The 14,712-nt window shown below is 50.9% G+C and overlaps 1 protein-coding gene across 1 annotated transcript in view; it reads left to right on the forward strand.

Moving 5' to 3' along the window:
* Positions 1 to 14,712, forward strand: part of MAP6 (microtubule associated protein 6) — a 71,036-nt gene that overhangs the window by 52,117 nt on the left and 4,207 nt on the right. The window contains exon 3 of the mRNA XM_059188668.1: positions 1,030 to 1,226. Coding sequence (XP_059044651.1) covers positions 1,030 to 1,226 — 197 coding nt within the window. The remainder of the gene's footprint in view (positions 1 to 1,029; positions 1,227 to 14,712) is intronic.

Here is a 14,712-nt window from a genome sequence, read left to right on the forward strand (position 1 = left end):
ACCAGGAGGTACAGGTCAGAGGTGACTGAAAAGCCCTGGAGCTCCCTGAGTGAATGTCTTAGCCTGGGAGGCCCACAGCATCTCTGGCCATATTCCGCTTTGCACAAAAGAAGACTCAAGAGAAGGAAGGAGGGAAGTTTGGGGAAGGTGAACCCAGAGATGGAGGGCATATCGAGGGACCATACACAGTGACCCCAGAGTTCTTGGGAGAGAGAGGGCCAGGCCGTTTCCTGGGAGTAAGAGGGCAGAGTTAGAGGTGAGGGTTTGGGGGGAGTGGATGGGCTGCTCTGGGGAAGAGAATCCTGGGAGCCAGCAGGAGAGGAAGCCTGGATGGAGGGCAGTGTGAAGGCCTCTCTGAGGTGAGACTGCCTGGCCCATTTCTCCACACGAGCTCACCTTCCCGGAGACAGAAACAGGAAAGGCCAGTTTATACGGTCAGTGGTGATACCGCCCCCGAATCTTTGCATCTTCTACCAACAAAGGTTTATTTCTCATTAATAACTGTCCACCATGTGGGGGGGCTGGCAGCCCTACTCCTCGCCGCCTCTACAGTGTGGCCCTCGGGTGACAGAGAGCCTCTCTCGTGGCCGAGAGAAGAGAGCAGGGGGAAGTACCGGTTGGCCCTCCAGTTTCCTCTGGAGGTGACCCCATCCCTTCTGCTCACATTTCATTGACTAAAGCAAATCCTAGGCCTGCCCGAATTGAACAGAGTAATGAGGTACAATCTTCCCATGGGGAGGGGCAGCAGGTATCGGCAAAACAGCCATACCATCTACCACCACGGTCGTTCTGTGGTGACAGCCACCAGGCCGGGGAGCCCCTGTGGCCAGTGAGCCTGTGGCCAAAACCCCTGACCATCCGGTTCCAAAGCCAGATGACCTGAGTCACTGAAAATACTTCAGACACCATCAGGTGTCATCATGACGGTTATTGTCGAGCTAATCATGTCTTCTCTCTAACTTCTCTCGCCCACTCCCTCCCTTTCTGTGTTTCTGTATTTGCGGTCTGTCTGTCTGTCTCTCCGAGCAGGTGGAGAAACCTAGCATTCAGAGTTCCAAACCAAAAAAGACCTCAGCGAGCCATAAGCCCCCGAGGAAGGCCAAAGACAAGCAGGTGGTGTCAGGCCGGGCCTCCAAGAAAAAGAGCACAGAGGTCCCCACTGCCACCCAACCCGAAGACAAGGAGCAAAGTAAAGAGATGAACAATAAACTGGCTGAGGCTAAAGAGTAAATTTCACTGCACTTTCCTTTTATTCTTCTTTTCCTTTTTTTTTTTTTTTTTTTTTTTTAAACCAACCAACAAAAAAGGCCACAAAATTGCTTAGAGGTTTCTCATCTGCCTTGGTCCTGAGTGTTCCAGGAGCTCTTCGGTTTGGTTTCTTTTGATGGAGGAATGCCGTCTCCAAGCCCAAGCGGCATGCCTCCTCTCCAAATCGAGACCTTGCCAGGCTAAGCACGGCACAGGGGTCCATGCCGCGGGGCCCCTGGAACACCAGGAACCCCGGGAAGCGTTGCTCCCTGGTTGTGCCTCCCACAGCAGGTGAGACTGCTCGCTGGCTGCTGAGGGAGGGAGGCAGGCCTTGGCACGCAGAGGCCATTCCCAGCAACTGGAAGTCTCCCGGTACGCTCGGGAATGCCCATAGGGTGCCCTCCTCCTCTTCTCCTCCAAAGTCTGTGTCAGTGATCCGCTCTGAACTGTAGGTAAATGTGTCCTTTTCCAAAATTCAGAAGGTTATCATGTGCTAGAGAAGCTCGCTTTGGGGCTTCAGCGGTAGATGGCATTTGTGGAAATATTTTAAAAGCAAAAAACCTCGGCCTTAATGTCCATAGGATGAATTGTGTCCGTTAAGTCATTTTTTTCATAGACTTTTCTGTTAGAAACGTGTGACTACGTTTAGTTTCCTATCAGTGGGCTTGAAATTGTATGCCAAGTAATAGATAGGCCATTGATGATTAAAAGCAGGCCAGGGTAAGAAGGTTTGGTGTTTTAGGTACGTTCTAGACATCATGGAGAGATCCACCGGCATGAGGAGATTGTTCTCCTCTGTGTGCCCTCAGCCAATCCAGTGCCAGCGGTTTGGCAGAGCAGCTGGCCACAGATGACTGAGGAGGAAAGTTCAGGGGCCAGGGGTAGTGGACTTAGAATGTGGCTTCCTCGCTTCTGAGAAACACAAGGTGGGAAGTCGACGTCATGGCAAGTGTGGCGGTGTTCACCCTCCCTTCCCGCGTGCTTGCTCTGTTCCTCAGGGAGGGCAGAGGACGCTGAATTTCAGGTTAGTGGAAATGTCTGTGACTTAGCTGAAGATTAGGAGAGTTCCTTACTAAGTGATTAGCAAGCGTTTCTGACCTCACTGATGAGTAAAAGCAGCTCTCTGTATTGTGTTTCGCGTGTCTGTGTGGCCAACGCCCCCTGGGGGCGGCAAGTGGCACCTTAGTTGTGCTAGAGTTGTGTTGTAGGCATTAGAGAGTTGTGCAAAGACCCCCAGTGCTCACAAGGGAACCCAAGATACCTACCAGAAAAATTACATTTGCAAACCTTGTGGCGTGTACATTGCTCAGTTTGCTTTGTTGCCCTGTCCTTGAAGCCCTTTCTGTTGCCGGCACCGTGACACGGCTGGGCTGTGGACGGTGCCACGCCCCTGCTGTGGAAGGACAGCAGCGGTGAGCGGGGTCCCAGGCTCCTCACCGCGGCACTCCCTTTTGGTCCCTGTGGTGTGTAGGAAGCAGGGCCTCCCCCAGTCCTCTCCTGTTCTGACCATTCAAGCAGCAAAGTCTCTGTTGACACCATTTTGTCGGTCACCTGGGGCTGACAGAGAAGTCTTCTGCAAATTCACTGAGCGTGTGCTTTGTGGGCAACATCTGTTAAGAGCCTAGAAATAAGGCTCTTGGCCAGGCTCACTGTCATCTTCCTTTCTATCTCAGGGCATGCTGCTGAGAAGAAGCTTGGAAGAAGGTAGAAAATATGAGTGAGTTTCAGTGTTCGAGCATCCCAGTTTGGGATGCCTGTCTGGAAATGACCAGGATAGCTCCCAGTACTGATTGTAGCTATTCGATGGCTAATCTTAATGTTAACCAGAGAGCTCTATCAACACGAGCTTAACTTTACCCAGACAATTACCAATGGACGTTTGTTGTATCGAGGCCCGGCATCGGTCAGGTGTGTTGATGTTAACCGCAGTTTGGATTTCTCCGTAGAACAATCATGTATGTTCTGCAGATCAAGTAAAATCAAAGTGCACGATCCACAGGGGAACATTCGTTCCACATTCATGTCCTGAATGCCTGTGTGCCAGACACCGTGCGAGATGTGCAGGGCACTTTACATATACCTGTGTCCCCAACAGCACAACCAGAAGGATCCATACGACTTGATCTCTATGTTTGATTCAAGTTTGTTCACCCAAACTATGGTTTCCCACCCACCTTGCAGCTCCAGGGACTGAATTTCCAACTCTGCCCCGCCTGCAGCTTGAGACATGATCCTGTATAATGTCTTTTCAACCCTTCAGCCGCCCCATCTTTTTAACTCCTGCAACTGGGAAAATTCTTACTTGTAGTTCACTTTGACTCTTGAATGTGTCATTTCATGGCAAGAAACCTCCTTTGATTTCAACTGTTTACAAATAAAACTCAGCCAGTCTCATTCTGCATCTCAAACATGCTGATTGAAACTGATCATGGTTTCACAAACAGTGTTTCCGTTTTGCCTTTCTGAAGATGACCAAGCTTCCAATGCCTGGCTGTCCATTTTTTTATATCTTCCTACGGATCCCTGAGTTCCCCTGGCAAGAGAGCAAGGCCTGAAGCTTTCCTAGTGTCTGCTTTGCTTGCCTGCAAAAATAACCCCTAAGGCTGTGCGTTGGGTCCCCCAGTTTTTTGTTACTTGCTGGTGCTTCCAACCGGTCCGTTCTCTCTTTGCCTCTCCAAGGCAGACAGGAAGTGTCTAATTACGATTTTGTGGCCTGGGTTTTGTTGCATACCACAGATTGTCTATGTAATGTGTAGCGCACACCTCTCTTGGTGCTATTCCTAACTATTCCTGCTGTTAGTAAGAAAATGACAACAAATATTCATGTATAGCCAATTGATTGTGACGTGCTTGTGGTCTGTGCTTGTTCGGAAACAAACAAACAAACAGTTTTTTTTCCAAGTATAAATAAATGCTAAAGACGAACACCACTTTCTTGATCTTATTTCCTCAGTAAGGCCCAGCTCAGTAGGTGAAGGAACCAACCTTTGCCATTTGAACCACCCCCCACGAGACGGGCTATGCCCTGCAGTTTTTCTAGGGTTCTCCCTAATGCAGCTTGACTCTTTTAGATTGCCTCTCAGATTCTAATTGCAAGCAGTCAGAGCTAAGTGTTGGGAAAGGCGAAGATGGACCGAGAGACCCACTGGCCTACAAGGTAGTGTAACGTTTTGATCCCATGTTGCTGGGGACAAGTGACTGCCTACGCCCAGCACTGCGTAGTCGCCACACTGGGAGGCTGGGCCCCGAGTCTCCACCCCCTTCCCCATCACCCTGCAGGACTGGCGGTTCTGGTTTTTCTCCTCCCAAGGGATGGCAGACGTGCCTTAACTAACTCATTGAATCTGGTCACAGGGAAGGCTCCACCCTCTGGGGCTGGCTCACTGTGTGGATTAGCGGGAAAGCCTTGTGTGTGCCTAACACAGGGGAGTGGAAACAGCCGTAAGAGAGGTTTGAGTAAGGTAACAACAGACCAGGTAGCTGCTTGCTCATATGAAGGACAGGTCTCTTCCTACTGGGGTGGGGAGTCAGAAGGCTGCACTGGGAGGGAACCTTGGAGAGTGGGTGGGTTATGGGTGTGCATGGCATGTGGGGCAGGCCTTCAAGCAGGAGAGCAAACCTGGTAGGGAACATCAGAGCTAGGGCCAGGTTTAACCGCTTGGATAACCTTCTGCTAACCTGGGAGATAAGAGAGGATAGACTTTTGGAATGGGATTTTTCTTCCTTTTACTAACATGTGTTGATTGAATACCTATTATGTGCCAGGCACCGTTCTGGGCACTAGGGAACCAGGAGGACTGAGACCTCACCTCTGGTCACTGTGGGTCATGAAGGAGGAGCCTGTTCTAGCTGGTTCCATGGATCAGGGAGAACTTCAATGGATGAGCAGGTGATGACCAGGTGACCAGAGTCTGGGGTGGCCCAGGCGTGCCAGACAGAAGGAGCTGCAAGAGCAAAGGTGTGGAGGGGTCCGACACCAGGTGAGCTCAGGTCCTGAGGGAGCAGTTCACTCAGGGAGGGTCAAGGCAAGGGCCAAAAAGTGGCAGAGACCATCATGGAAAGTCGTACCATGTGAGTGGGTGGTTACTAACTGGGATCTCCATTCCATACACCCAGATTTCACTCTCCACCCCCCCGACCTTCGCATGCTCCCTGCCATCATGCTTCTTGCCCTTACCTACATATCAGGCAACAACCACAGGTCCTCTCTTGCTTTAGGCTAGGAGCTCTAGGCTGGGACTTTTATTCTACTGCTGGTCCCCAGTTTCTGGGTTTGGGGGAGAAGCAATGGTGGGAATCAATCAAGGATCGTATATATGAAAACCCACTCTATATTTGTTTTCCAGATGAATAGGAAACATTCCACCCACCTGCCTGTTTTTGTATAAGGCAGAGAACACAAAATTCTGCAAATACATAAGGGTCTATTATTCAACTCTTGCGTGACCACTTAAAAATTGTTTGTTTTTTTTTTAAGATTTTATATATTTATTTGACAGATAGAGATCACAAGTAAGCAGAGAGGCAGGCAGAAAGAGAGAAGGAAGCAGTCTCCCTGCTGAGCAGAGAGCCCGATGCAGGGCTCGATCCCAGAACCCTGAGATCATGACCTGAGCTGAAGGCAGGGGCTTAACCCACTGAGCCACCCAGGTGCTCCAAAAGTTGTTTTGATCAAAACCACGGATGGAGAGAAGTAAAAAGACAGGAAAAAAACAAAGAGGTAGCAACAGAGACAGAGAAGGGAAAAGACCCACAGAAATACTCATATATGAGAACACTGATGATAAGAGAAGGTGAGATGTACTCCGAGCGGGGGCAAGGCCCCGGCAAGGGAGGAGGCAGGAAGGTGGGGAGAGAGCCTTGCCAGCTTCATCTGTGTGACCAGCCCTCAGGCCTCACCCTGAGCCGCAGTGTCTCCACGCTAACCAATGCTGCCCCAAGCCCAGGAGGCAGATCTATAACTCATTACCAGTGTCGCCTCCCCAAACAGCTAACAAAATTAAAACCAGCCCTCAAGTTTTAAAATAGGTCATTATGGTTAAATTAGTTATAAGCATATTATCATTCTTCCTTACAGTTTGCATGTTCTTATGAATTCATTCCCTGGTTTGGTTTGTTTTTGTTTTTGTTTTCTGCTAGGGTTTAAAAAATTTATAACCTTTTTCTCCTAGATTTGGGGAGTGTTAAGTCCCACTTCACAAAGGCTAAAAACCCCCCTTACTGTGTCATTGTGGTTTCAAGATCCTTTTACTGCGAAAATGTCTTAAAGCAGCTTACATTTTCAAGACCACAGGTATAGAAGTTTCTGTCAGCATGTAGCCTGTGAACCATCTACAGTTAAGGCGGGGACCCTACCCCAGGCTCACCTGAGCCCACTGAGAGAGGAGAGGCAACTGTCTCGAAGGACTGGAATGAAACCTTTCTTAGCCTCCCCTCTTACAGAAGCAGGCACATTCCCAAACCTCCTCCATCGCACCACCCTCTGCTGCCCAGATGCTCAGAACACTAGACCATCCCAGACTATCTGTAATAACAGAGCCAGCACCGTCACATGCATTATCATGAGAACCGGTTAGCACTGGCAGCCTACAAGGTGTTTACAATGTTCCTGGACGGCACTGCTGCCAGCTGTGCAAACCTGTGTCATTCCTAAGTGCTGTCAGCCTTGCTGTCCTCCTCTGAAGATGGAGACACTGACCCTCACCTCAGAGGAGAAGACCGAGGGTGAAATGACATGCTGGCTATAGGTCACCCACAATGGCCACTAAATACAGGTCATTGCAGGCCTCCCTCCTTTCCTTCACACTGCTTGAAATGCCCATGTTTACAATCTTTCTCATAGTTCACTTTAGGTCACCTCAGACAACCTGAGTCTGACTGAGGCAAACACTCTGAGAAGAAGGCTTTTAAAGAATTCTAGCTATTGAGTCACCTTGAGTCCACAAACCTAAGCAATAACATTTTAACAGTTTACATTTATTGACTGCCCACAAAGCATTTCTTCTGTGCCATTCCATTGAGCCCTCCCACGTGGAGTGGGTGGGTGCCCCAGGGAACAGACAGAGAAGGGAAGCTCTGACGGGAGGGAACCTGCCTGGAGCCTGGGTCTTCTGCTAGGCAGCCCGTAATGCTTCCCTCCCTCATGTGAGGAAGGCCGGGGTTGGCCTGAGGTGAGTCAGGCTTCAGACAAGCTCTTAACTAAAACTACACCCACAACTCACCGGGCCACAGTCTGGTCAGCCAACAGCAGGCCCACCAGTAGGTTTACCCAGGATCTTCTTTAAATCATGGGCTCCAAATACAAATGGGGGGGAACTAAGAATTTGATCAGGTCTCCACACACAACTGGCTCGAACATCCTGACTCAACGGTCTCAGCCAAATATACAGGCTTTCTCCTTTGGGTACTAGATTAACTGACTGGGTAGCTAAAATGCGTGGTTATTGAACCCAGAAGGATCCAACAGATTCTTCATTCATAAGGAATCTATTTGGGACTGGAGATACCAAGAAAAAGCTGGCGTCCATTTCCTGAGGCACTGGATCAGAGACCACCATTTTGCACTTTTTACTTCAAACAGTAGAACTGAGCTCAACTCTCTGTCCCTTGTCCTCATATAAATGGTCCCCAATCACTCATTAACCTGACATTATGTGTAACTATCCCAACCCAGACATCTTATCCGGGGCCGAGGGAGCCTCAGATGCCACGGTAAATAAATTCCTGCCACTGCTACTGGTTTAAGCTGCCAGAGGGATCTTTAGAACATGCAAATCTGACCATGTCACCCCCTGCCTTCAACCATCCGTGGGCTCCTTGTGGCCCACAGAAGCTTCTTGTTCCCCCAGCACACCATGCTGCTTCTCACCTCCATGCCTTTCCCCACGCCGCCCCACCTGCTCCGAATGCCCTCCTCCTGCTTCTCCACCTGGCTAACTCATCCTTCGAGACTCTGCTCAGGCGACCACTCCGGGAAGCCCTTCCCGCACCTCCCAGGCTGGGTAAGATGTTCCCTGTGTGTGTCTTCATCACAAAACTCATCACATAGACTGTGCCACCTGCTCGTGTGCGTGTCCCCCCGCTAGACTGTGCTCCCCCAGGGACCAGGACCGGATCCTCTGTTCACCTTTATAGCCCTAGTGGCTGGTCCAATGTCTACCTGGGAGAATGTCTGCTTAATCGTCTGTTGAATGAATAAAGAGTGAGCGAATGAGTGACGATATTCGCCATCTGCCTCCATGTTCACCACGGCGCCACGGCAAAGCTTTATTCTGCCTACTAACTAGTAACTGTCTCTGCGCATGGGAAAGGGGTGGTTTCAAGAGAGGGCACGGCACAGATCACAGAACAGCCAACGGCTGGTTCTACAATGGCCAGCCTGCCCCTGTTCTTTGCGTAGCCACTTTTTTCAAAGGGGGCCTGACTTCAAAAAATCATAGACTCTTCGTTATAGGGTAATCTTATGAGGTTGGCTAATCCCACCCCTTGCCCAGTGCAGATCACCTAACTTCATGATGGCAGAGAGACATCCCCCAGGGGATATCTCTTGGGTAGAAGGCAGGGGAATTAGAGCCAACAGGCCTGGTTTTAAATCCAAGCTCTACTCTTCACTAGCTGTGTGACCTTGGCTGAGTCTCTTAATCTTTCTGACCCCTAAAGAGATAACAGTAATACAAGTATCTATCACTCTCCCAATCTGTTTGGTTCCCAAATCCAGAAAGTAGGAGTTAGGTCAGCAAGGGACATAGGGAAGTAGTATTATTTGAATCTTTTGATTCTAGAGTTTAGGACAGCAGCTGCTAAGGACTCTAATGGCCAGAGATACCACTTCTGATCCACAGGGCTCTCTGTTACAAGGGCCCAATGAGGGTCCGTGGGAAAACCCAACATCAACTGCAAAGTGAAACGCCCTTGTCAACAGTTTATTCTGTGGATGGTTTTGCTGACCTCCCTGCTGACCCACCCCAGGTTGCCACAGAGTGGTGGCTGGAACCACATGTGGTTAAATCCACTCCCTCTGTCACACAGCCTGAGACGGAGCCCACCCAGTGCTGGGTCTTGCTGCCCTCCCTCCCGCAGCCCTTCTCCGGCCCCTCCTCTCTCTCCATGCACACCCTGTAATCACCAGGTTCAGATTCCATTTCCGCAATTACACTTTTGTTTTAACCGAGCCCGTCTGGACACATGAAACTAATTTTGATTAATTGCTCAAGATCCCACCCTTCGCTTTAGGTGGGGTAGGAAGAAAGGACCAAAATTGATTTGCAAGTTCCCAGGAGCACAGAGCTAGACCAGAACTGAGCCTCTACTGTCTGGTTGCCTTAGTTCAGCACTTCACATTTTTTTTTTTCTTAAAAGGGTCATTAGCTGGATTATCAGCTCTTTGGCAGGCCATTGAGACAGTCCACGCTGCCTTTGCCTTTGCCTTCTTGGCGTTAAAACAACCAAAGACTACGTTTTGGAAATTCTTATTATACAACGGGGAGTCTATTTAGTTTTTCTTAGCAGGTTCTATCTAGAAAAGCTATTTTAACAGCAAAAGGGAAAACAGCGACAACACAGGGCAGAAAACCTAGTGTGCCCCTCTCTCGGTGCTTCACAAGAACACGTCTGCTGCAGGGAGCCTGGAGTGGTGGCTGGAGCCAGGAATCTGCCCTGGTCTGTGGTTGCATGCTGGTAAAATGCAGAGCTGGCCCGGCCCTGGGGAAGGGAGAGAGCATTTATCTGACCTTGGCGCCCTCATCCTCACTAAACCCTCACATAAGGCTGGAGAGTTTAGAGGTCTTTACAGATAAGGAAATCAAGACTTAGTGATTAAATGGCAAAGTCACACAACTTGTAAGAAGTGGGCCAGGATTTGAATCCAAATTTGGGTCAGTAGAAACCCACTCTTTTTCCTGCAAAGAGGGATCACCTCTAGGATTTCCATTGTAAAGAAGTTGTCCCTCCTCCTAAAACAGTGGCCTCTTCGTCCTGTCCTGTCCCTGCTCCAAATCCTTCGAGGACTCTATGTACTCTTCTCATCTGTGGGAAATGAGTCAGGTGAAGGTTTGTTGCTGTTTGATCCGCACAGTCAGTACCCCTACCCACCTTCTGCCCCACAACCCCCCGCTCCCACCAGAATGAAGCCTTGTGGTGGCCGCATTTTTCCTAGCTGTGGTCCCAGCTATTTCCCCTGTGCTGATGTGCCACATCTGGGTGCACTCTGGATGAGGGAGGCTGTAGGCTGGCAGACCAAGCAGCAGCTGTACAGGGCTTACAGGTATGGGCGTAGTGGGTGCTCTCAGACCAGGATGCTGCTGATGTCTGGGACTGTCTTCTTTGCAGGGTCTGCTGAATACCAGGTGGGAAGCCTAGGGGCGTCGTCGTGTAGCGAATGCAGGAAGGGCCGAAGTGAAGGGGGCCTGGTTGCTGGGGGCCTGACCCCCAGAGGGGCAAGTTTTTCAGGAGATGCAGTTGGGATCTTAGAGCTGGGGACCTGCAGAGGTCAGTGGCACCAGCCTCCTGTACCAGGCAGAACAAGTCAGGGTCATCTCAAGGCGGACCCGGTCCAGACCTCTGCGGAGGAATTTGGAATCTCTCTAGTTGAGGTCCCATCCCCCAGGGATATGGTGGTAGAGAGCAAAGAGCTTAACGGAAGTCCGTTCTCCCTGGTTCAAGTTTTGATATCGCCACAAACTCGCTCTGTGAACTTAGGCCACTCGCTTCCCCTTTCTGAGCCTCATTTCCACCTGCAGCTGGAAAATTGGGGGTTTGGGTGAGACCCCAGCACCCTTCCCACCTGCCTGGCCCACACAGCTGCTGTGAGAATACAGTGTGCCTCATCAGGAAAGGTTACATTTGGAAGGACACAAAGGGGCAAACAAAGTTTAAAAGAGGACAGGATCTGTGCGTCAGGTAACGGCGGCTGCTGGAGTTGGATCTTGTGTGAGTTATGTTTACAACGTCTCTCTCCTACTGCGTCCCCACCCCATGCCAGAGCTCTCTGCTTCTCCGCTCTGTTCAGTGACTCAGCACATAGTAGGCACTTGCTAAATTTTCATGGAAGGAAGGAGGGGAGGAGAGAGGGAGGGAGGGATAGGTGAGGCAGACCGCGGTCTCGCCCCCGTCTGGAGAGCTCTGTGGGAACACAGGAGAAGGAGGACTGACCGCTGTAGGTGGAGGGTTTCACGGATGAAGGGGGTCTGGAACTAAATCTCTACTTGCTGAGGAGGAGAGGGGATTACAGACGGCTGGGGAGTGGTGATGGGCAGCAGCGCCGACGTGGCTGAGAAGAAGCCCAGAGCTCAAGGGACAGAGCTGCCAACTCCAGAGGTGCTGTGAGATGCCTGCAGACCTCACCGTCAGCTCTGGGGGTGACACTGGCCAAGGGGTGGGGAGCCAACCTAGATGCGTTGTGAGGAGAGCAGTCGGGACAGTGAGGACTCTGGAAACCAAACATCTGAGCTGTGGTCAGGTGTCTGCTGCCCAGGGAATCCAGGAAGGGGGACACAACAGCTCCTCCTTCCAGATATCCGCAAGGCTGGCCAGGAGCAGGCAGCACAGCTGCCTCTGAAAGGGCAACACCCGAGGGACCGGGATGGGGCAGGAATGGGAAGGACTGGAGCCCACAGAAACCGGGTTTGATGACTCGGGTCTGTCCTTCAAGCCCTGGTCACCTTTGATTTGGCTCAGGAGGGGTTGTGCTTTCATAGAGCAGGGAGGGAGGACTTCCCTAGCAAAGGGACCTTTGCGCCTCTCTGGTTAAGAGACACAGGCTGATGAAGGCTTCGGGCCGGGGCTGCTGGGATGCTGGCTTTACAGTGGGCACAGTGTGTTTACGGGTCCGTCCCCAGCTCTGCACGGGGTCTCCTTACAGGCCCCAGGGTCATTTACTCCTGTGCCCCTAGCACAGTGCCAAGCTTATGGGAACAGACAGGAGGAGAGTTAAAGCCAGTCCACCGTCTCCCTAACCTTCTGCCAGAGCCCCTGAGGGGCAGTCGGCCTGGGTCCTGACTCAGCCCCTCCTGCATATCTTTGCTTCAAGTGAGTTTGCTCCATCGCCTCCCTCCCACTAAGACATTGGTTGAGAGGCCCGTGTTTTCGTCCTGGACCTGCTAGCCATTGGCTGTGTGATTATTGGAGAATCACCTGCCCACTCTGGGTCAGTCTCCTATCTGCAGAGTAACACAACTGGAGTAGATCACAGTCCCTTTTTGGAACTAACATCTGCGAACCATCACCCGTATTCCAGGATCATGCCATGAGTGTTCACAGACACTAATCCTCCCTAAATGGTGAGCACTGCAATCCCCATTGTATAGATGATGGGTACTGAGGTACAGAGACTGGCATGCCCGTCATGACATCGCACGGGCTAGAAAGGTGTTGGGTCAGCATTCAAACCCAGCTCTTCTGGCCCCTAGCCCAGGCCGTGCCCTTTCTCCCCAAACAGGCTGCTCTTTACATACTTTTTTTTTTTTTTAAAGATTTTATTTATTTATTTATTTGACAGAGATCACAAGTAGGCATAGAGGCAGGCAGAGAGAGAGGAGGAAGCAGGCTCCCAGCTGAGCAGTGAGCCCGATGCGGGGCTCGATCCCAGAACCCTGAGATCATGACCCAAGCTGAAAGCAGAGGCCTTAACCCACTGAGCCACCCAGGCGCCCCTGCTCTTTACATTCTAAGAAATGATCTTTGTTAAAGCACCTGGCCCTGAGCCTGGCACATGGTTCCTGCTCAGGCAATAAGTGTTTCTTTCTTCCCCAGGACTTTTCCAAGCTGTGGAGGAAGGGGACTCATGGACGCGGACATAAGTCCGTGATTTCTGAACAGGGCGCTCCTACAGGACCACTGCCCCAGCTCTGGGCTGCTTTGATGGTGCATCAGGAGATAGTCTAAAGGGAAAAAGAAAGAAAACAACCACAGGGGTGGATGATGGAATTAGAATTGTGTGCAAGGGTAGGAACCAGCTGGAGGGAAGGAGGCCCTTTCTCCAGATAGTCTTGGGCAGGGCTCAATAATCCTGCTTCCAGACTCTGATAAAATTGCATCCAAGGCCAGTGTGTGTGTACCCAGGAGGCATTGCCTGTCTCCATAGTAACAGGAAGAAGGGCAGAAAATTAAGTTCCTAAGACTTAGGATGTCTCATGTGAACTTGGAACATTAAATTTTGCAAATAGGACAAAGCCTGGCACAGAAAGGTCTCATTTCATTTATTCATTCACTCAACAAGTACTTACTTGGGTCCTTCCCTTTGTTTTAGGTACAGACAATACAGTGATAGGCAAAGGCAGCTTGGTCCTGCCCTCTGAATGCTTCAGTCCTGTAGGGAAAACATTAATCCAGAAGAATGCAAGTAATGAGCTGTGTTAAGGGGTAGGGGAGGGTCAGGGACTAGGAGAGCGTGCAGCAGGTGACCGGGTTTCATCAGTGGGGTCAGGGAAGTCTTCCCTGGGAAAGTGCTCCACTGGGCTGAGAGATGGAAGATGAGTACACATTAACCAAGGCAAGAGGGAGCAAGAGAATGTTCCAGGAGACAACAGCATGTGCAAAGCCAGAAATGGAAAGAAGCAGGACATACTGAGGAAGAGAGCAAAGTCCTGAGAGGCTGGAGGGGACCTAGAGCCGGGAAGGCGGTGGGAGCAGGCTGGTCAGCTACGTGGGACCATGCAACAGGCTTTACTCTTTATTCTGAGTGCAGAAAGCCTTGAAGAGTTGTAAGCAGGGAAGGAAGAGGGTGCTTTTTGGAAAGGTCATTCTGATTTCTGTTTGAAGAATGGATTGGATAGAAGAGGCTACCAGTGAGAGGCTGTGACAGGGGTCCACGGAGATGATGGCACAGCTTGGGAGGTGGCAGGGAGGAAGGGAAAGACGTGGGAATATTCCAGAGAGAAGTGTTAGGAGCTGGAATGGGTGGTTCCTGATGGATAGTGTGAAGATTTTAAGGAAGAGGGAGACAGAAGGGAGGACCCTGGGGTTCTGCCCGGGACCATGGGATAGATGATGAAGCAGGTCTCAGCAACGATGATCTGTAACTCTTTCCATTTGATCTTCTTTGTTGCCAGCACTGTGCTGGGCCCTGGGGTTGCAGGCCGGGGGGAAGATGGGCTCATGGTCAAACCGGGCTGGAGCGGGGCAGTTACATTAATGGAGGCACATGTGAGTGTGGGAGAGACTGTAAAGTGGTACAGTGAGGAAAAGCTCATTTGGGAAGATGCCACCAGGACCTTGTGAGGAGATGATGGGGTCTGAGCAAGCGGAACTGCCAAGGATAGGCAGAGCAAAGTGGGTGAAAGGGGCCATCCAGGCAGCAGGAGCAAAGCAATAAAGTACTGGGGGTGGATAAAGCAGCAGGGGCTAGACAGAGGGTAGCAGCCTAGGGTGAGTGTGCAGCGCTGGCCGCCCCTCTCCCTGCCTTCATCAGGGGCTGCCGTGAGGGTCTGGGGTGGGCTGCAGTAAGGAGTATGTGAGCATCTGGGAAGC

The sequence above is a fragment of the Mustela lutreola genome, chromosome 1 (assembly GCF_030435805.1).
Source record: "Mustela lutreola isolate mMusLut2 chromosome 1, mMusLut2.pri, whole genome shotgun sequence".
NCBI classification, from domain to species: domain Eukaryota; kingdom Metazoa; phylum Chordata; class Mammalia; order Carnivora; family Mustelidae; genus Mustela; species Mustela lutreola.